Genomic DNA, 22,683 nt, shown 5'->3' with positions numbered 1-22,683 from the left:
GTAACCCCTGGAAACCCTCGGCAGCTTCAGGAGTTCTCCATGGGCTCCCTCCCTCCTTCTCTCCCTCCCCTGCCCCCCAGTCTGTCTCTCTGTCCCTCTGTCCCTCCCTCTCGTTCATAACCACCAAAAGCACACCGGGGCTGTCAGCTGGGGCCGCACAGCGTGGGCATGCCAGGCTTCTTTCTGAGTGGCGTATACCCGGGTGTCAGGTGTGCACTGACCCGTTTTCCTCGCAGTCTCGTTTGAGTTAACCAGTGTGCTCCTGGCTGTGCACACGTGTCATGGCGGTGTGGGGCAAAGGCCGAGGGTGGTGTCTGACTCGGTCCCGGTTAGCGCTGAAAGCTTGAATCCCTGGGACTGCACTGGAGTCCTCCACGTGAGGTTCTGTCCCTCCGCCTCCCCCTGGTGCTCTCTCCCCGCTCCAGCTCCTCTGGGGCTGGGAATCCTCACCCCATGAGAAACCTCTTTTACTAGAAGTAAAAACCACAATGACCTTTTTTTTTTTTTTTTACACAACTAATAAATGTTCACCTTTTAGAAATTTTAAAGAAAATCATGGCCGGCGCCACGTCTCACTAGGCTAATCCTCCACCTGCAGCACTGGCACCCCAGGTTCTAGTCCCGGTTGGGGTGCCGGATTCTGTCCTGGTTGCTCCTCTTCCAGGCCAGCTCTCTGCTATGGCCCAGGAGTGCAGTGGAGGATGGCCCAAGTCCTTGGGCCCTGCACCCCATGGGAGACCAGGAGAAGCACCTGGCTCCTGCCTTCGGATCAGCGCGGTGCACCGGCCGCAGCACGCTGGCTACTGCGGCCATTGGAGGGTGAACCAACGGCAAAAAGGAAGACCTTTCTCTCTGTCTCTCTCTCTCACTGTCCACTCTGCCTGTCCAAAAAAAAAAAAAAAATCATCTGTATAATCCTTTACCCAGAATTAATCTTCTGCCTAAATATACACCTAGGGGCTTTTTATTGCGGGTTTTTCTAACACTTTATTTTTTAGCTATCATACACTTTGCTCATCACCACGTGTTCTTCATCATCAGTGGACCCTCCCCACCGTGGAAAAACACAAAATATGAAGAAAATTCACGGACTTTGAACATTCAGAAGTTGGTTACCACTGAAAAGTACAAAGGAGAAAATCCCAGCCCAAACCCCAGCCCCACGAAGCAACCTCCTGTTCCAGGAGGAAGCATCGCCCCAAAGACGTGCGGAGGGTTTAGTCAGGGACCAGCAGGGCTACACAGATGAAGAGAAGTCATTTTAACAAAACGCAGCTGTCCTGTAATGCTATTTTGTAATCGAAGCGCGCAGTTAGATCTCAGTAAGAGGGCAGATAGAGAAGTGGAACAAACAAAACAAACGTTAAGCTTCAAACAAGGGTTTCTGTAGCAGCAGAGGTAATTTTCTAGAAGGGTCATGTGAGGATAAGGGAAGAGATTTTGGAAAGCAGTCTAAGGTTAAGATTGTGGCTTTTGAAGAAAAAAACAATGTTTCAGTCCTGACAATGCTGAGGGACTCTCCACCCTGCTGGACCCGGTGCCAGCATTATTCTCTCCTCTTGCTTCCCTAATCTCTCGGGTCACGGAGCTTTGCTGTTCTACCTTCTGATTCCCATGTGGGCCTGCCACCAGGCCTCTGCCATTGTTTGAGTCCGTTCTCTAAGTTGATTTAATGACTCTACTCGAGTATAGCCTTCTAAGTCCAGAATCTTTGATTTTTTTTTTATTCAGCACGTTGGGTAAATTCTTGTCTCTCCCACCTCCCCCAGTAATGTCTCATGCATGTTCTATGCTTTGAATCTTTTCACATTTGGAAGTGTCTGCTCCCCCCCACACCTTTTAAGATTTATTTTATTTATTTGAGAGAGAGAACCATATTTCTGCCCCAAAGCCGGGGCAGGATCCCAGAACTCCATCATGTCTCTAACATGGGTGACCCGGGCCTAAGTACTCAAGCCATCTTCTGCCTCTTTCCCAGGCACACTAGCAAGGAGCTGGGTTGGAAGCAGGGCAGCTGGGACCTGAACCAGCATTCTGATATGGGATGCCTGCATTGCAAGTGGTGGCTTAACCTGCTGGACCTCAGCGCTGGCCCTGCCCCTCGCTTTCGGACTTGCGGTACCTTAGCTGGGTATGATAGTCAGGGCCACAACCCAGAGCGCTGTCATTGCTTCGGGGCCTTCTGTGTTTGACAGGACAATAGAGGGGTCTCGGGCTGCTCCAATTCTCTTGTTTTATTTCCTTCCTTGTGGCTGATGTACTTTTTGTGCATGTAGGCCTATCACTGAAGGTTAATACATTGGGTAGATTTTTTAACAGTTGTGGGCACAATGTTAAAATTTTCTGGAACGTGATGCATTCTCGCAGTTTGTAGATGGATTTCTTTCCCCATTGTAGGAGATTTTATTTTGCATTTGTATTATATATATATATATATATATATATATATATATATATATTTTTTTTGACAGGCAGAGTGGACAGTGAGAGAGAGAGACAGAGAGAAAGGTCTTCCTTTGCCGTTGGTTCACCCTCCAAAGGCAGGAGCCAGGTGCTTATCCTGGTCTCCTGTTGGGTGCAGGGCCCAAGCACTTGGGCCATCCTCCACTGCACTCCTGGGCCACAGCAGAGAGCTGGCCTGGAAGAGGGGCAACGGGGACAGAATCCAGTGCCCCAACCGGGACTAGAACCCTGTGTGCCGGCGCTGCAAGGCAGAGGATTAGCCTGTTGAGCCGCGGCGCCAGCCACATTTGTATTCTAGTTTTAAATGCACTTTACCATGCCGTTTACTGAATTCTCTACTCGAAGAACGCTTCATGTTGGATGAGCTGCTTCATTTCTATTTGCTTTGCTTTCCTTTAATTTAGCAGTTTATTAGAGCAAAGAATGACTCCCGAACTCAACACCCCCGAGAACCAGGAGCGGCGCAGGCGCTCACTGCTTGTTGCTCACTGTCTGCCTTTTCGGCTGTACTCTCTGTTCTGTTCAGAAGGCTTTTTTTTCCCATTTCATGGTTGTTTTCAGTAGGCTTCTCCATACCTGGCCGCCTTTGTTTACCAGTTCTGTCGTCCTATTATGATGCCCACTGCATCCTAGGCCTCCAGTCTCCCATTCCGTCTCACTCGTGAACCCTTGCTTTGTTGAATTCACACTCTGTTCTTGTTCTGCACCTGAAGCATCGGTGGGCATTTCTTCCTGTTCCTGGGGCGTTCCGCTCTCTCGTGCCTTTGGGAACCTCTTCTTGTCTGTTCTCTTCTCCTGACAAGTGTTTGCTGTGCTGCGTTGCATCTCTGTCTCGTGCTTGGGCGTCGTGTCCCCCAGCCGGGACGGGAGCGGTGTGCTTCCACTCGATTCTGCAGCCTCGGGGATGACGGACACACAGGTGGGAAGGGGGCGAGGAGACAGGGCAGGACCCCTGAAGAGCATGGCCGCGGTGCGTGTTTATGTACTCGTACATCACTAGGTTGCCTGCCGTAGAGTTCGGAGCAGCTTCCATGGCTCCCTGAAGACCGCAGCCAGCAGTGTGGTACACCCAGCAGGGTTAATGTCTCGGGCCCTGTCTTTCTGTGGAGCCAAGATCGACTGCTTTTAGTTTCACTCAGCCAGGTTTTTGCTGTGGGCCTGACAACAGGCCGGATCTGGACGTCCTCCACCCTCTGCTGTCAACTTGTCCGCACAAAGCCCCAGAGTAGGAAATGACACTTCTCAATGTGCTTTTCTTGGGTCAAGGAAGAAAGAATTGTGAGTGTGTTTATGTCTTGGGCCCGTGATACGGATTTAGGTAATGAGTGGCTTCTGGGAGTTCCTTGGGCGTCATGCACTGTGTTAAGGGCTCACCATAGTTAACATTTTATTTATGTCTTGAGCACTGAGAAAGGGTTCCCTGCCCAGAGTTTCAAGTCTGAGATAAAGCACAAATAAGAACAGTAGGAAGGACTTGGGGCGGCCCCGGCACCAGGGTAGGGACAGGAAGAGCCGCTTGTGAGTGTGATCGGTGTGTGCACTTGACATTGTGGACTGCCTGCCTGGCAGGGTGGGGAGGCCCGGGAGAGCCTTGCAGAATACAGGTTTCCCCTCTTACAAGGCAGAAGAGGTAGGTAGATAATTTCACGAGTCGACCGTGTTATCTGGGCCATAAGAGATCCGTGGTGGGGACCATGCTTGGCAGATGGGCCAAATTGTTCCCTCGAATTTGACGTGGACCGAGGAGTCCTGAGTCTCTGTACGAGGAGTGGCTTCCGTGGATGGACCGGAGTGGGTGTGACCCATCAGTGCTGCTGTCCTTTTATTTGATTTACAGCTGCCCCTCCCTATCCCACCCCAACCCCTGTGAAAATAAACATTTCCTAAGAGTCTTGCTCGCCACAGATCCTCCGGCGACATGCGCTCGGCACTCTGTCGGCCGTGAGTGGGTGACTAGGTAGAAGGTAGTGGAGGACAAGATGACGAGCGCTTGAGGCTGTGGCAGAGCAGGGGAGGCACAGGGCTGCGTGTGAATTACAAACGAGACTGCTCGGCCCCTTCGTGATAGGCCAGGCCAGGGATATTCTTGGATGGGGCATTGGCCTGCTTTGAACGGTTGTAGAATTCGCAAGATGGGAATCTGTTTTCTATCTTTACAATTTTTTTGTTCTGATAAAATGTATATAATACAACTTTTACCATCCTGACCATTTTTTTAATAGAAGATCTGTTCTTGTTTTTTTTTTTTTTTTTTTTTTTTTTAATAGAAGATCTGTAATGAGGGAGGGGAGGAGATATGGAAAGAGATCTTCCATCTGTTGGTTCACCCCCCTCCCCCCACAAATGACGCGAGAGCTGGGCCTGGGCCAGGCTGACGCCAGGAGCGCCGTCTGGATCCTGCCACGTGGGTGATAGGGACCCATCTCCTTGGGCCGTTTGCTGCCTTCCTGGGCACATGATAGCAGGAAACTGGCTCAGAAGTGGGGTAGCCAGAACTTGAGTTGGCACTCCGTTGTGGGGCACAGGCATTGCAAAGGGCAGCCATCGCCCGCTGTGCCGCAGCGCCAGCCCTTCTCCATCACTTCCCAGCGTGCACACGGACACTGTTACACGACCATCACCACATCCATCTCTGGAGCGGTTTTCTTTCCTATTCCGGCCCCCGGTGAGTGCCGTGCTGCCGTGTGGCCCACGCTGAGTGCCTCCTGTTGGTGGAGCTGCATAGTGTTTGTCCTGGAGTCCCTGGCGTCTTGCGCTTGGTGCAGGCTTCAGAGCCCGTCCGTGTCGCAGCATGTGTCAGGATCCCCTTCCTTTTTGGAGACTGAATGGTGTTCTGTTGTCCGTCTGTGCTTGTGTTGGAATCGGGTGTCCAGTGACTGCGGCATGAGGACGTGGAAGGACGTGGTGAGTCAAAGCAGGAGTGCGGGGGGCCAGTGCTGTGGTGCAGCGGGCGAAGCTGCCGCCTGCCGCGCTGATATCCCATACGGGCACCAGTTCGAGTCCCAGCTGCTCCAGTTCCCTGCTAATGTGCCTGGGAAAGCAGTAGCGGATGGGCCATGTTCTTGGGCCCCTGTACCCATGAAGAAGGCTCGGAAGAAGCTTCTGGCTTTAGACTGGCTCAGCCCTGGCCACTGAGGCCACGAGGGGAGTGAACCAGCAGATGGAAGATCTCTGTCTGCCTCTCTGTGCTCTGTGTCTCTTGCGTGCGCGCTCTCTCTCTCTCTCTCTCTGTAACTCTGGCTTCCAAGTAAATCTTTTTTTTTTTTTTTTTTTTTTTTTTTTTTTTTTTTTTAACAGGCAGAGTGGACAGTGAGAGAGAGAGACAGAGAGAAAGGTCTTCCTATTTCCATTGGTTCACCCCCACAATGGCCGCTATGGCTGGCACACCGCGCTGATCCGAAGCCAGGAGCCAGGTGCTTCTCCTGGTCTCCCATGTGGGTGCAAGGCCCAAGCACTTGGGCCATCCTCCACTGCACTCCCGGGCCACAGCAGAGAGCTGGCCTGGAAGAGGAGCAACCGGGACAGAATCCGGCACCCCGACCGGGACTAGGACCCAGGGTGCCGGCGCTGCAGGCGGAGGATTAGCCTAGTGAGCCGCGGCGCCGGCCCCAAGTAAATCTTGAAGGTGGGGGAGGGTTAGAATCCTAGAAGCACACCTCCAGCGAGGTCAGGAGAAGAGGGGGAAGAAAGAGAAGGCGGCAGGAACAGGAGAGGTCAGGGGTGGGGGCCTGGACCCCAGCTTGCAGGCGGCCAGGCTGAGTTGGTGCCAAGTTGTTGGGGGTCCTGGGGGGAACGTGGACACGTTGCTGCCCTTTTTCTGTGTCCGATGGTCCCAGTCACAGCTCTGCACTCGAGGTGCAGGCCGTGCTGGGCGGTGCGTTAGCTGTGGGCGTTCCTGTACGAGATGGCGCTGTCTTGTGATCCCTTGCGTAGGGGACGCTCAGAGCTGTCCCTGTGTTCTTGACACACACGTCGTCTTCTGGACCATAGCTGTGAGCACTGAGGGAGTTGCAGTTCCTTGTCTAGTTTCCGGGAAGCAGAATAAACCCAGGCAAGCACGACAGGGCTTGGCATTATCTGCCCAGATCCTTCCAAGTGTTGAATTGCTTATGTAGCAGTTTGCTTATATGGTAGTCCTTTTATTGTACATCAGTGGAGTCCTGGGGGTGAACTGTCTCTTCTGGTTACTGAAAGAGGAGAGAGAGAAAGAAACATACTAGCAACTGCTGGTTTCATTCCCCAAATGCCTGCTAGGGCTTTGGCTGGGTTGTGCTGAGCCAATGCTGGGAGCCAAGCACTCAATCCAGGTCTCCCACACGGGTGGCAGGAACCTGGTGACTTGAGCTGGACACCACTGTGTCCCAGAATCTGCATAAACAGAGAGCTGGGGTTGTGAGCTGGAGCCAGGACTCAATCCTAGGTACCCTAGTACCCTAATGTAGGGTGTGTATTTGAAAGGTAGAGATAGAGGGAGAAGGAGAGACAGACATAGATCTTTCACCTGCTGGTTCACTCCCCAAGTAGCTACAATGGCTGGGGCTGGGCTAGGATGAAGCCAGGAGCCTGGAGCTCCACCTGGGTCTCCCACATGAGTGGCAGGGACCCAAGCACTTGGACCATCTTCCACTGCTCTCCCAGGTGCACTTGCACCCATATGGGAGACCTAGAAGAAGCTTCTGGCTTGATCCTGGCTCAGTCCTGGCTGTTGAAGCCATTTGGGCAATGAGTCAGTAAATGGAAGATTTATTTTTTCTCTTTGTCTCTCTCTCTCTCTATGCCCCCCACCCCGTAACTCTGCCTTCCAAGTAAATAAGTATTAAAAAGTGTACAGAAGGATGTGCCCAGGTTATATGCAAACATCACACAAATAAATGCAAATATTACACTTATATGGAAATAACATGATTTTTATATAAACGACTTGAGTGTCCCTAGAATTTTGATATCATGAGGATGGAGGGAGTGGTTTCTTGGAACCAGTCCTTGTGAGTGCCAAGATGTGATTATAGTTTGAAAAAACTTAGTTAATAGTTTAGATTTGGAAAATTAAAAAAGCTTCTGAAATTTTAAATATCATTGAAGGCAGCTGTGATAGTTTTGCTCATCAAAATGTGTTTTTTTAGATATTACATTGCCATTGGTTCTATTTCTTTTTTCTTTTTTTTTGACAGGCAGAGTGGATAGTGAGAGAGAGAGAGACAGAGAGAAAGGTCTTCCTTTTTGCCGTTGGTTCACCCTCCAATGGCCACTGCGGCCAGCGCATTGTACTGATTCGAAGGCAGGAACCAGGTGCTTCTCCTGGTCTCCCATGTGGGTGCAGGGCCCAAGGACTTGGGCCATCCTCCACTGCCTTCCCGGGCCATAGCAGAGAGCTGGCCTGGAAGAGGGGCAACCGGGATAGAATCCGGCGCCCCGACCGGGACTAGAACTCGGTGTGCCGGCGCCGCAAGGCGGAGGGTTAGCCTGTTAAGCCACGGCGCCGGCCCATTGGTTCTATTTCAGTAAGAGATTATGAATGACTAATTGTGTACAGCTGAAATGGTTCTTTCCATTCAATTATTTATAGACTCCCATTAAACTGAAGTCTTTTTGCTTTTTTTCCTTGTTAAACTTCTCATTCGGTGAAGTATTAAGCTTTTTTACTGTCACGTAAATGTAAAATGTTATCAGAAACGAACAAGGGCAAAGGCAGAAGGTAGGGGAGAGCATCCTGAAGTTCTCAGACTTGTATGTATAAATCATACTGCACTGGTTTACATTAATTAAAAAATAAAAGAATGTTTTTTAAGTAAAAATGAGAATTGCTGGAGCTACGCTTTCCAGTTAAAATTCTGTCCCACGCTTCCCTCATTGGTTGCTCTCAACAGCGTGTTAGCAGCTGCAGGTCTGAACTTTGGCCCAGGGCCCCCTAGGGCGTGAGCGGTGCCGTGCGGCCGGCTCTGCCCTCGGCCGTGGGCTCGGACGGAGTGTTCTTTCAGAGCGTCCTTTCTGGCTTCGTCTCTTGCCCCTGCCCTTGACCAGGGCTGACCTGCTGATTTCCTGTGTTCTGCATCTCTGTGTGCCCCGTCTTTGGCAAGAGCCTGCTGCTAGGGGAGGGAGTGTTCCCGCACGGGCTCGGCTCAGCATCTTCCTGCACTCCGTGCCAGGGTGGGTCTGCTGTGCAAGTGTGGAATGCGTGGCAGGGGCGTGAGGGGAGTCTGGTGGGGGCAGCACAGCGGGAGCAGAATCGAGCCCTTTCTGGGTCCACAGCCTGAGGTTTTTGGTTGCTCCAAGTTTCCTTAGGACAAAAATGGCTGGGATTTTCTACTCTTGGAAGTGACTGAGGGGTGCAGGGGCTAACGTTTCTCTTCTAACTTTTGTTCCTTGTTCATCTTGAGGTTAAAAGCGATGCTAAAAATACATTTAAACTCAGGCTCAGGCTTTCCTCTAGTGTTTTTACAGGTCGCATAACTTCTGCATGGAGCATGATTGACTTCACAGACCGCTGGAGGAGGCCTTAGCAGATCTTGAATTCCTTTCATTTGTTGTAGATAAGGAGAAATCGAGGCAGATTTTTTTGTTTGTTTGTTTGACAGGTAGAGTTATAGACACAGAGAGAGAGACAGAGAAAGTTCTTCCTTCCATTGGTTCACCCCCCAAATGGCCGCTATGGCCAGCGCTGCTCCGATCCGAAGCCAGGAGCCAGGTGCTTCCTCCTGGTCTCCCATGCGGGTGCAGGGGCCCAAGCACGTGGGCCATCCTCCACTGCCTTCCCGGGCCACAGCAGAGAGCTGGACCGGAAGAGGAGCAACTGGGACTAGAACCCAGCACCCATATGGGATGCGGGCACGGCAGGCAGAGGATTAACCAAGTGAGCCACGGCGCCGGCCTAGATTTTTTTTTTTTTTTTTTTGAGATTATTTGAAAGGCAGGGTTAGCGAAGAGGCAGAGAGAGAGAGAGAGATCTCTCTTCTTGTTTACTCCCCAGATGGCCGCAATGGCTGGAGCTGAACTGGAGGCAGGAGGCAGGAGCCAGGAGCTTTTATCTGGGTCTCCCGCATGGGTGCAGGTGCCCAAGGACTTGGGTCATCTTCCACTGCTTTTCCAGGAACATTAGCAGGGAGCTGGATCGGAAGTGGAGCAGCAAGGACTTGAACCAGTGCCCATGTGGAATGCCAGTGGTGCAGGTGGCGGTATTACCTGCTACACCACAGTGCTGACCACATGACTTTTTTCCCCCAAGATTTATTTATCTGGAAGGTAGACTGATGACACGGAGCAGTCTTCCATCTGATGGTTCACTTCCCAAATGGCTGCAACAGCCAAGGCTGGGCTAGGCTGAAGCCAGGGGCCTGGAACTCCATCTGGGTCTCCCATGTTGGTGGTGGGGGCCCAGCTACTTGATCCATCACACGCTGCCTCCCTGGGTGTTTGTTAGCAGGAAGCTGGAATCCTGAGCAGAACTAGGACTTGAACTTGGGCACTCTGATCCGAGATGTGGCATCTGAAACAGCATCTTAACCACCACGCCAGACCCCTGCCCTGTGATGAATTTGTTAAATGATTGTCTAACGAATGGGCATTCCTTCTGGCTGTTAGTCTGACACGCTGATGTCATCTTCAGGTTTTGGGACATCCCACAGGGCTCAGTTCAGGGTGGCTGCTTCTCCAACTTATCTAGGTGTGCACTGGAAGCCAGTCTTGAACTGTCTGGGGTAGGGAGTAATGCTGTTTGGATTGACAGTTGTCATCAGTGGAGATGAGTTACCTGTACTGGTGCCCGTTTTGTTTTTGTTTTGCTAAGCGGGGGTTTACGTGTGATCTGGTTATGAACATTTTCAGACGTACCCCAGAGTCGTGACGGTGGCATGATGCGATCCTGCAGATGAGCTGGGGCTCGAGGCTTTTCCCACCTTCGTCTCTGCCTCTCTTCCTCCCTTAAGCCTCTCCCTACCATCCAGGGGGAGCCCCTCTGTATGTTTGTCAACAGCTCTGAAAGGTGCGGCCATTGCTGTTCGTGCAGGGCCGTGGCTGCACTACCACAGCTGGCCACGCTGTGTTGCCGCCACTCGGGTTCAGTCCGTTCCCCGGCTTCTTGCTTGCTCCAGGAATCCTATGCAGCCCCGGGAGGGTTCTGATCTGTATCCAGCAAGAACCACCCACTCAACTCTCTTCTTCCAGAAAGCTTCTGCCCCGCCTCTCTCCTGCCCTTGGTCTCTGATTTGTGTCACTGATTTGTTGAGAATCGGGCCTGTTCACCATAGGACGTCCCGCCCGACGTCCCGCCCGCCCGCTGCCGGCACCCTTCCTTCTGTAAGGTGTCGCTCGGCTCCCTGCTGTGTCCTCACATTTCCTGAAGCCTGGAAGTTACTCACAAGGGCTTCATTCAACTCGAGCCCAGTGGTGGTTTTATTTTGTTTTTAAGGGAGAATATTGAATACATCAGTGCTTCAGAACACAAAGGGAAAATGGAATGAAAAGGTAAGTTCCATGCAAAAAAAAAAAAAAAAAAATCTTAATCCATGCATAGAAGGGTTTTTCCTTCTGTTAGAAAGTTCATGGACAGTGCATATTATGAAAAAGCTATCTGTGGGTTTTGAATCTTTTTGCACCAAAGGAAACTTGTCTTTGGATTCCATTTTCCACGTGTTCGGTGCGTCCTCTCCAGGGATGCGTACCCCGAGTGATGCCAAGCTTAGTTGATGGGTTCGAGGACGGTTCCGTGGCCTTCTTTCCTGCCAGGCATTCCCCTAGAGCATCCTTAGGCCATGATCACTGCCCCAGTTTACTTTGTACAGCTCCCTAAAGGGTGATTTGCTAACTCAGTGAACGCTTTTACATCTCTGGAAGGGAAGACTCGGCTTCGTCAGCTGGGGCTCTCGTTTCATTCTGAGCCATTACACTCGGGCATAGGTGAGGAAAATGCTGGCTTCTGTGCCGGTAGTTGTCTGTTCTTAGTGTAAGGAGCTGGTGCCTTGTCGTCTGCAGGGGTGACAAGTGAGCTTCTGAGCTTTCTTGGCTCTTGTTCTCCTTGCTTTCATTTTAATATCATTTTAAAGTTAAGTCTCCATACTCCAAACGTCTCATGGTCAGAGTTTTCAGAGATACAGAAAAAGTGGAAAGAATTGAACTACGCAGTGTGAGCACCGTAAGCTAGAGTTGTGTTTTTTTTTTTTTTATATTGACTGAGTTCTGTTCAGCTGCTGTCCTTTCTTTTATGCCAGTTTTTTAAAGATTGATTGATTTATTTGAGAGAGTTAGAGGGAGAGGAGAGCGAGGTCTTCCATCTGCTGGTTCACTCCCCAGTTGGCTGCAATGGCTGGAGCTGAGCCAATCCAAAGCCAGGAGCCAAGGTGCTTCTACCAGGGGCCCAAGCACTTGAGCCATCTTCTACTGCTTTCCCAGGCCATAGCAGAGAGCTGGATTGGAGGAAGAGCAGTGGGGACACAAACTGGCACCCATATGGGATGCTGGCACTGCAGGCGGAGACTTAGCCTACTGTGTCACAGCACCAGCCCCTACTGCTGCCTTTTTGATTTGGACTGTCCCATCTCGTGCCCACCAGAGCCCCCTTCCTGTGCCCCCTTCCTGTGACTCGTGTGCCTTTGGGTCTGGCCCTGTTAATCTTGGAGTGTGCCAACGTTTGAATGTGGTTTGTGCCTCAAGACACGGGTGGAGGCTTCGTTCCTCCGTGGACAGGTGTTGGGGCAGTGGGAGATACAAGAGGGGTTTGAGCTCACTAGCGGTCCCCTCTCAAGAATGAGTTAGAGTGTCTCTGGGGAGAACAAGGTCATTCTCTTGTAGCTGGGTTAGGTCTTTGCAGACTGGATCAGTCACAGGGAGGCATGGTGGTGGTGCTGTCAATGGAGCGTCCCCAGCCGCTGCCTGGCCAGGCGGCCTTGCTCGCATGCTCTGATCATGAGATACCATCTGCCAGGTCATGATGCAGCGTGAGGGCCTCTCCACGTAGGACCCCCTGATCTTGGATTCTTAAGGCCCCCAAATCGTGAGCTAAATAAACCTCTAACCCAAAACAGACAAAGATGGGGTGCTTCTTTATTTTCCAGCCAACAGGTTGTTAAATTCTCTCCCTGCGTATTTCCTGCCACTTCTCTAAGTGGCCCTGGCTCCTCTGAGTGGGGTTGGTATTTAGAGACCATAGTCTGAGCCATAGGGTTGCTCATTGTTCCTGGGTTCTCAGTACTTCTAAGACTTCGAGTTTTCCAGTAAGTGTGAGCATAAGTGAGTTTAATTTTTTAAAAAAGGAAAATCATGAATTCACATTTGACCAATTTAACTATAGAGCTACAGTTAGAATTTTGATTTGTGTTTCTTGTCTTATACTAAAAATCTCTATTCCTGACAATAGTCTCACAGTTAACTGTGTCTGGTGTATGTAAAACAATATTGCTATTAACAAGAGTACTTAAAATTGTTTTTATAGTCTATTTGGCCTTAGAATACATTGAACTGTAAGTGTCTGAGTCTGGTCAAAAAGGTGTTTAAAAAATAGTTATTTTGGGATATACTGGTGTTGAGCTATGGCGGGTTAAGCCCCTGTTGTGATGCCAGCATCCAGTATGAGTGCCAGTTAGAGCCTTGGCTGCTCCATTTCCAATCCAGCTGCCTGCCAGTATACCTGGGAAAGAAGCAGAAAATGACCCAGCTACTTGGGCCTCTGCCACCCACGTGGGAGACTTGGATGGAGTTCCAGTCTCTGGGCTTTGGCCTGGCTTATTGTGGCTGTTGCAGCCATCTGGGGAGTGACCCAGTAGATGGAAGATTCTCTCTCTCTCTCTCTCTCCCCCTCTGCCCCCTATCTAATTCTGCCTTTAAAATAAATATATCTTTTCTAAAAAATAAGTTATTTTCTTTGTAATAATTTTAGTAATTATTTTAACTTGATAAATTTATTCCTTTTTTATAAAATAACTTTTCCTTTATTGACAACTATTTAAAAATTAAGAATTTATCTTCTCCCTTTATTGATTTAACCTGATATGTAAGAAACAGTGCAGGTGTGGTAGAGCAGGTGCAGCCCCTGCTTGAGATGCCCTGCCTCCCCTTCCAACCAGCCTCCTGCTGACTGCACCCTGGGAGGCAGCAGGTGATGGCTCATGTACCTGCATCCTTGCCACTTGCATGGGAGACCCAGAGGGAGCTCCTGGCTTCAGCCTGACACAGCTCAGGCTCTTGCAGGTATTTGGGGATGCGGGGGGAAGTCCACCTGTAGATAGAAACTCACTCTCTGTCTCTGTTGCTCTGCTTTTCAAATATGCATTTAAAAAAACCATAACATTTCATGATTCCTAACTCAAACCTATAAAATCCATAAACTATTTGGAGAGAAGCCATCCCTCACCTTGCGTGATTGCCTCCCTCTGCCATATGGAATGTTGTTTTCCGGCTTAGCTCTTCGTTATTTTGCTTCACAGATATTAAGCGTACACTGCATGTCCGTAGCCCCAGCCAACCTCTCATTCCAAAGGTCACGTGTAGATTCTGCTCTGTGCCTTATCTTTTTCACCTACTAACTTCTTGGAAATGTGTCCAAATCAGCGTGGAGAGATGATCTTCGGTATTGTTACTGCCCGCCTTGGGGTGCAGCAGGTTAAGCCACTGCCTGTGATCCAGGCATCATGTACGGGTGCTGGTTCGAATCCTGGCTGCTCCACTTCAGATCGAGCTCCCTGTTAACGTGCCTGGGAAAGCAGTGGAAGATAGCGCCCAAGTGCTTGGACCCCTGCACCCACGTGGAAGACACAGGAGATGCTCCTGGCTTTGGCCCAGTTCTGGCTGTTGTGGCCGTTTGGGAAGTGAAGATCTTTCTGCCCCTTTCTATTTTTATTTTATTTTTTTAATTTTTGGACAGGCAGAGTGGACAGTGAGAGAGACAGAAAGAAAGGTCTTCCTTTTACCGTTGGTTCACCCTCCAATGACCGCTGCAGCTGGCATACCGCGCTGATCTGAAGGCAGGAGCCAGGTGCTTCTCCTGGTCTCCCATGGGGTGCAGGGCCCAAACACTTGAGCCATCCTCCACTGCACTCCCGGGCCACAGCAGAGAGCTGGCCTGGAAGAGGGGCAACTGGGACAGAATCCGGTGCCCTGACCGGGACTAGAACCCGGGGTGCCGGTGCCGCAGGCGGAGGATTAGCCTATTGAGCCACGGCGCCAGCTCTGCCCCTTTCTAACTCTGCCTTTCAAGTAAATAAATCTTTTAGAAAAATTAGGTTTATTAAATATTCATATAAAAGTATGCAAAGTGTTGCCTAATGCATTATTTTACAGTTATCTCAAATTCCATCCAGGTCCAGCACACGGCCAGCATTCCAGAAAGTCTCTTGCAAAGTTTATTCCAACATACAGTGCCTACCCTTGATTCCTGCCTTCACTTTAACCGATACCTTGAGGTTTACACTTCTTGTAGTAGGCATCCCTAAGCTTTATTGGTTGGTTTGTGTAATTTTCATCCTTATAATCTTATGTCTTAGTTTCTGTCATATAGCCTGAGTGTTGAGACTTGTCTGTGTTGTAGTCGTCTGCTGTATGAATACACCACCAGTCATTTATCATTCTGTGCACATTTGGGTTGTGTTTTACATGTGTTACATGTGTTTTACATGTGTTACATGTGTCGTAAGGTTCTATCTATATTTAAAGGGGTTAGAGAGAGAGATCTTCCATCTGCCAGTTCACTCCCCAGATGGCCACAATGGCCAGGGCGAGGTGTAGGGTGAGGTGTGTGTATGTGTGTGTGGTATATGGGGTGGGGGTGGTATGAGCGTATGCGTGTGTAGTATGTGTGGTATGTGTGTATGCATGTGGTATATGTGTGTGGTGTGTGTGTATGCGCATGTGGTATATATGTATGTGTGTATACGTGTATGTGTGTATGTGTGGCATGTATACGCATTTGGTGTGTGTAAGCATGTGGTGTGTGTGTGTATGCACATGTGGTATATGTGTATGCTTGTATACACGTGTGGTGTGTGTGGCGTGTGTATATGCATGTGTGTATGTGTGTGGAGAGGAATTGCTGGTGCAGGGCATGTAGAGCTTTGAGATACCACAGAAGAATTTCACTGACGGTTTGTACAAAGTTTTTCAAACTTTTGGTTGCTTCACATCTTGGCCCAAACTTGGTGTTATCAGCATTTTTCTCTATTGCCCCTCAGTGGGTAGCAGTCCATGGTAGCTTTAACTTGAATTTTCTTGTAGAAAAACAAAGTCGATCATTGTGTAACTTCCCTGATCACTTGCAGTGCTTACACCAGTCTCCGCGCCATGTATTTTCCAGCTGAGTTGACTTTTCCTTAGAATTTTGAGAACTTCTTGTAGAGACGCTGGCCGTGAACCAGTTGTTGATGCATTACAAATGTCTTCTCCCACTTGGTTGTTCTGCTCTTTGCTTTCTTGGTGTTGTCCTCATGATCCAGAGGTCTTTATATTACTGTTAGTCATTCTATCTTTTTCTTTAAGGTTAGAGACTGACTAAGCACTCTTACCTGGCTCCAGGACAAAAAAAAAAAAAATCATTTTCTATCAGTTCTGTTTTGCAATCAACATCTTGTGTTATTTCAACATTTCACAGTAATATATTTGTTACAATTATGTACTACACCCAAATTTCCCTATTTTTTAAAATCCAAAATCCCTCCAGCCTCCCCACTTTTCTATTCCCAGCTTCTGCTAATCACCACTCTGTTCAGATTGCGATTTTCCTAAGCTCCCACATGAGGGAGAAAATGCAGCATTTGCCTTTCCGTGCCTAACTTACTCCATTTAATGTAGGCCCTTCCATTTTTGCTGACAGGATTTCGCTTTTTTATGGCCGAATAGTATTCCATTCTGTACATACAGACCTCATTTTCTTGATCTGATCATCTGAGGGTGTGCACCTTGGTTGGGTCCATATCTCGGTCGTTGTGAACAGTGCTGCAAATAAACATGGTGGAGCAGGTGTCTCTTAGATGTGGTGAGCTCCTGTCCTTTGGATAAGTACCCAGTAGTGGGATTTCTGGGTCACATGGCAGTTCTATTCATAGTCTTTAAAGAAATCTCCATAATTTGTGGCTGCACTAATCTCCATACCCTTCTCATATGGCTGTACTAATTTACATTCCCCCCAGCAGCGTGTAGGAGCTCCCTCATTCCCCATATCCTTGCCTGCATTTGTTACTTCCTGTTTGGTCACAGCCGTTCCAACATGCTGTTACCCTCTTACTGCACACAAGGACCACAGTGCATCCGGCTGCACGTTTGCATTACGTTTAGTCGTTACCCTGATAAGTAATGCCCCACTAGGTATCTTCTTATGGAAGTCATTTCTTCCCCCTTTTACCGCTGACTCTTCGGCATGGATTCCTAGAAGTAAGTTGCGGGTGGAGGGGCTGTGAGTGTGAAAGGCTGATTGGATAGTGCTAACTTCCCCATCCTCCTCCCGGGGGGCGTATCACTTAAATTCCCATCAGCAGGGTGTGAAGGCCCCTACTTTTCCGTAGACTTGTCATCAGACGTCACACTGTTGGTTATTTGCCAACCTGGTAGGTGAGACATGATGTGTGCACATTGTTTTAGTTTGCATTCCTTTTTATTTATGAGGAAGTTAGCATCGTTTGTGTTTAAGGGCTATTTACAGAAACTGTGTTCATATTATTTGCCTAGTGTTCCATTGGATGATTTTTTTTTTTCTTTAAACTTTTAGACACCCTATTAGGAGTGTTAGTCCTTTACCTGAGAAATGAACTAAAAAATATTCTTCGGTGGCTTTGCCTTTGGTGTGTTTTACCACATGTTTTTATTCAAAGTAGTAGGATTTGTTAATCTTTAATAGTTTTTCATTTTGAGTCCTGAATGGGGAGGGCTTTCCAAATTTTTTTAAAGATTTATTTATTTTGGCCGGTGCCGTGGCTCAACAGGCTAATCCTCCACCTTGCGGCGCCGGCACACCGGGTTCTAGTCGCGGTCGGGGCACCGGATTCTGTCCCGGTTGCCCCTCTTCCAGGCCAGCTCTCTGCTGTGGCCCGGGAGTGCAGTGGAGGATGGCCCAAGTGCTTGGGCCCTGCACCCGCCTGGGAGACCGGGAGAAGCACCTGGCTCCTGCCTTCGGATCAGTGAGATGTGCTGGCCGCAGTGGCCATTGGAGGGTGAACCAACGGCAAAAAGGAAGACCTTTCTCTCTGTCTCTCTCTCCCTATCCACTCTGCCTGTCAAAAAAAAAAAAAAAAAGATTTATTTATTTATTTGAAAGGCAGAGTTACAGAGAGGCAGAGGCAGAGAAAGATGTCTTCCATCCAATGCTTCCCTCCCCAGATAGCTGCAACGGCCAGAGCTGCGCTGACCCGAAGCCAGTAGCCAGGAGTCTCCCTCGGGTCTCCCATGCCGGTGCAGGGGCCCAAGGACCCAGGCCATTCTCTACTGCTATCCCAGGCCCCAGCAGAGAGCTGGATTGCAAGAGGAGCAGCCGGGACTAGAACCGGCACCCATAAGGGATGCCGGTGCCTCAGGCCGGGGCGTTAACCTGCTGCACCACAGCACCACGCCCCACCCCCCCCCATTTCTAACTTATAGAGGAATTCACCTATGTTTTCTTCAAGTACAGCTATCCCTCAAATTATGATGTGGTTATATCCCAATTAAATGTGTTTTAAGTTGAAAATACGATAATTCCAAAACGTATCTTATAGTTGGGCAAAGTCGTCCTAGACAAAGCCTGTTTGGAATGTTTCTGTAAAGATCCTGCTTTATCCTTACAGCTTGGATGTCCAAGTACCCCCTTAAAGAATGCAAGGCTCCTGAAACCTGAGGGCTCTTGGCTCTCGTCTTCTCCCTCCCACATCTGTAATTTTTATTTGGGTTCTTAGCATCTGCGGCTAAGAGTGAAATTTGGGAGTAACACTTCCCTGACGGTGAGAGTCTGCGCTAGCCGCTGGTCATCGCGTGACGTGCTCACAGGGGATGGTTTCTGTGGCCGGTAGAGAAATGTCTTGCTGTTTGGGAGGCGCAGATGTGAGCTGTGCACACAGAATGCCTGTTTCCTTGTAAATTGGCGCTGGGGTTGCTGGAGAAGCCCCTGTATCCAGTTGGCTACTATGCAGAGAGCAAACAGAAGCTTGCTTCAGGTTATTTGTGGCTGTAGGTGCAGACAATGAGATGCTTGTTTTATTTCCTGAAAGTACTCTGGGGAAGGCCCAGGGGAATGAAGACTGAATGTGAATTTCGGTGTGACTCAGCCGCTGGGCTCTTTCCCCATCCATGATGGTGTCGGCAAAGCAAGGCTCTTGGAGTCCCGTCAGTGGGCTTCGGAGCCAACTCCGCTATGCACTTTCTCGTTCCTGCCTTCAACGTGGAGATAATGCCTTCCCACCTCGTGATATCTATAGAAGGATAAATGATGCTAAGTCTCTGGCATACCCAATGAGCTGCTGACCCATGCTAGGCACCCAGCAAATGCCCTCTGCCAGCCCCTCTGGGTGTTCGAGCGTAGAGCTTGGTTACTCGCAAATCCACGCAATTGGTTTTGCCGTCTTGGTTAATATTTCTAGTATAACATCTGTAAGTCTGATTTCCTGTACCCTCATTGGATCTTAATATTCTTAGAAAATGAAAGTCTTTTTCTGCGAAGTTAAGGGCCCTAATAAAGCATAATCTTGCTAGTGGGACTTGGGTTCCAGTCCACAGTACTGCAATGAACTTGGGCTTTAGACAGCTTTATTAGTCAGCTCCAGCTATCACACCACCACAGACTGGGGGACCTGAACAGCAGACATTTATTTTCTCACCATTGTAGGGGCTGCAAGTTCAAGGTCAGGGTGCCGACAGGGATGGTTTCTGAGGAGGCCTGTCTGTCCTTACCTGGCCTTCTGTTTGTATTCTGCACCCCTGGTGGCTCCTCTTGTTATAAGGACACCAGTCCTGTTGGATTAAGGGTCCCACTCATGACCTCACTTAACCTTAATTCCCTCCTTAGAAACCCTCATCTCCAAATGCCTTAGGAATTAAGGTTTCAACGAGGGTGGTTTTTTTTTTGGGGGGGGGGGGCGGGGGGGCACCATTCAGGTTGTAACAACAGCTCCCTGTCTTAGTTTTGGAAGGGCCTCAGCAGAAGAGGTGGAAGCATTTCTGTCGTGTTCATTTGTAGGCTTTTTATTTTTCTGAGGTTATATCAAAAAGCTCATGAAAGATGGAATTAAAAGTAGCTTATTTTGGTGTGTTTAAAAAAGTGTTGAAATCCACATGGTTTCTCATGTTCTGTGGACATGTTGAAGGGCCCCTCACACAACAGGGCAGTCGCTCACTCGCTTTCTCATCTGTTTACACCATTTGTGTGTCCACAATGCAGTGACCTCCTTTTGGCCATAAAGTACAGAGATGCGTGATACGTTCACTTGTCTGTAACTCCAGCAGTTAACACACGGTAAGCAGTAGTTTGCCTTACCAGGTAGCCTGTCTTCCATTTTCTATCTCACCATTTCTTTCTGTAAAAAGCTGTTTTCAGGTGGTCTGCTACCTCACATAATTTGAAAAACTCTGCTACCGTGTAGGTTCCGAGTTGTGATGAGTGACATGCATTGAGTGAGTTTCCTTTCTAGTCTTCTGAGGTCACGGATGTGCAGTTGCCTTGATGGATGGTATTTGTGAAGCCCATCATAAGGCTTCCCTGCAGAGGAAATGATAGTTTGGAAAATTTCCCTGCCATTTGGCAACCTTAGTAGGAAATACGTAGAAGACGGCAGGGTGGAAAAGTTTCATCATATTGATTGTCTTTGCTGGGAGAGGCACACAGCTATGTCTTCTGTTCCGGAGCAGGTCGTCCTAAAATCTAACTTTGGCTCAGTGACAGATTGTGTGTTTATTTTCGCTTTCAAAGCATGGGCTTAATTTTTATTTTGGAATTATCTTTCCCTATCGTAAGCTCCTTCCCAGTAGACAAACTCTTTAAAAAAAAAAAAAAAAAGACATTTTTTGATGACTTTGTCTCAAGCCTTAATTCCACAATGTTATATCGTGTTGGAGCTTGGTTTTAATTTTATCCATGTTGCCTTAAAGTTATCAGTGGAGGAAGACACGCGTAGTTAAGCGTGTTTGACCTATAAGGTGGAATAGCAGCATAAATGAAAAACTTAGCCACATCCTGGGGATTGTGGAGGGGAGAGAGTGCGCTCATTCAAGTGCAAGCACAAAGTGGGGCCTTCGTGGTCCAGCCATAGTAAGTGCTGCCCCTAAGAATTCTGTCGGTGATAAGCAGAGATGCAAACGTAGCTGATTGTGGGCAGACCCCAGGGTACTTGAGGGCTGTAGAGAATGAGTTGATATCCTGGTTTGCCCGGCATTTGACCTAAGACCTTGGGTAAGTGTTTGAGCCTTCTGTTATGTGTTCAGTCTTCATCACAGATCAGTGGGACAGAGCCTGGAACAGATTCAAACCACAAATGTGAGTCCTCTCCCTCCTATTTGTGCCTACTCAGAACCAAGTCTGGATCTCGAGTGGACCCTTGGGCACTCGGATGGCATTTAGGTTGTCTCTCAGCCGTGTTTGAGAACCTCTGGATTCTGGAATATAAGCCTGTGTTTCACATACCCCTTCCATAGCCTGCAGGCTGTCTCACAGAGTATTTTAAATAGCGTGCATAAGACAAGGTGTATGTTGAGCTGTCAGGTCAGATGTGGCGCAGTGTTGAACCTCACGTTCAGATGGCGGAGCACCTTGGGTTTTTGCATGGGGGAGGCTCTGGATCTAAAAGCTGCGGGCACGAACTACTCCAGGAGAGGGAGGCCGCAGATGAGAGCGAGTTCAGTTTGATCACAAGGCTGTCTGACTTTCGTAGGCGCTCTGTGGCTCGGGTGGCTGTGGGGCCCCTCTCAGAGCCCAGGCGATTCTGCGCTGTTGTCTGTTAGAGGATCTCTTGCTTCCTACTTGGGGATCCGCCACACCAGGTGCACGTGATACACTGGGCCTTTTCTTGCCCGGGACTGAACTTCCTCCAAGTCCATAGTCCTTGCCAAGCATCTGCTGTGTTGGGTCCTTTGCTAGATGCGGGCACACTCCCTGGGGTGAAGTACCCGTTGTCCAGTGGCATGGCTAGGAGGTTCCTAGGGAGGAAATACAGCTAAAGCAACTAAGCTTCTTACTAATGGTGTTGCTGAATGCATCCAGAATACAGCGAATGTGTTTTTAATTGCCTTTAACTTACTGTATATGACTTACTGCTTTTGTGTGTTTAACATATACCATAAAACTGTCTCATAGGTTTTTAAGGGATAGTGCTGTACGTGATATAAGGTATAAATCTGGAAACCTGTAAGTTTGCCAGGCTCTTGTTTGTGTGGAAGGCTGCCTGTTGCCACCAAGGCTGCCTGTTGGGTGTGGCAAACCTTGGGGCAGCCGGGGAGCCTTTGCAAGAGGCTCGTCTTCTGTGAACTTGGGCTTGGAACCTCCATGCTAGACTATTCAAAACCGGTCCACTCCTTGGGCTTAGTCCATGCTGGCCGAGCTCTGGGACTGCGAATGTTTCTGTCGCTGGTGTGCAGGAGGTCAGGCTCCCATGCCTTAACAAGGTGGGCAGTTGGGTCACCAGACAATCCCAAGGGTGACTGTGCTGGTCACCCAGCCCATCCCATGGGAGTGAGACTGGTGCTTGCAAATGCCAGTGCTGTGGCAGGAGAGACCACAGCTCCAGCGGACGGCACCTGCCTCTCAGCTGGCGGGCTGAGTCCCACAGTGCGAGAGCCCAAGAAGCATTAATAACTGTGACGCAGAGGTACGGGATGTTTGGGAAAGGAGTTCCTGCTCTCAGAATTATGTTGAGTTTTAAATCGCTGTTCTTTCCTCTTCTATTGCAGGTGCAACATTAGAGGAAATCAACCAGCACTGGGACTGGCTGGAGCAGAACCTCCTGCACACACTGTCTGTCTTTGATAATAAAGACGACATTGCCAGTTTCGTGAAAGGTAAAGTCAAGGTAGGGTCCTTGATTTTCATATTTCTCCCCGTTTCCCTGTCTTTGTTTTTATTTATTTATTTGAAAGGCAGATTTACAGAAAGAGAGAGAGAGAGAGAGAGAGAGAGAGAGGTCTTCTATCTGCTGGTTCACTCCCCAGATGGCTGTGACGGCTGGAGCTGCATCGATCCAAAGCCAGGGGGCTTCAAGTCTCCCACATGGGTGCAGGGGCCCAAGACTTGGACCATCTTCTACTGCTTTCCCAGGCCATAGCAGAGAGCTGGATGGGAAGTGGAGCAGC

The 22,683-nt window shown here is 49.1% G+C and overlaps 1 protein-coding gene across 2 annotated transcripts in view; it reads left to right on the top strand.

The window, feature by feature from the left end:
• Window positions 1–22,683, top strand: part of TBC1D8 (TBC1 domain family member 8) — a 123,669-nt gene that overhangs the window by 49,883 nt on the left and 51,103 nt on the right. For both annotated transcript variants that reach the window (XM_062209959.1, XM_062209960.1), the window contains exon 3: window positions 22,285–22,403. In XM_062209959.1, coding sequence (XP_062065943.1) covers window positions 22,285–22,403 — 119 coding nt within the window. The remainder of the gene's footprint in view (window positions 1–22,284; window positions 22,404–22,683) is intronic.

This window comes from Lepus europaeus, chromosome 13, assembly GCF_033115175.1.
Source record: "Lepus europaeus isolate LE1 chromosome 13, mLepTim1.pri, whole genome shotgun sequence".
Lineage (NCBI taxonomy): Eukaryota > Metazoa > Chordata > Mammalia > Lagomorpha > Leporidae > Lepus > Lepus europaeus.
Note: the sequence above shows the minus strand (reverse complement) of the source record. Positions and strands in the feature narration are given on the sequence as shown.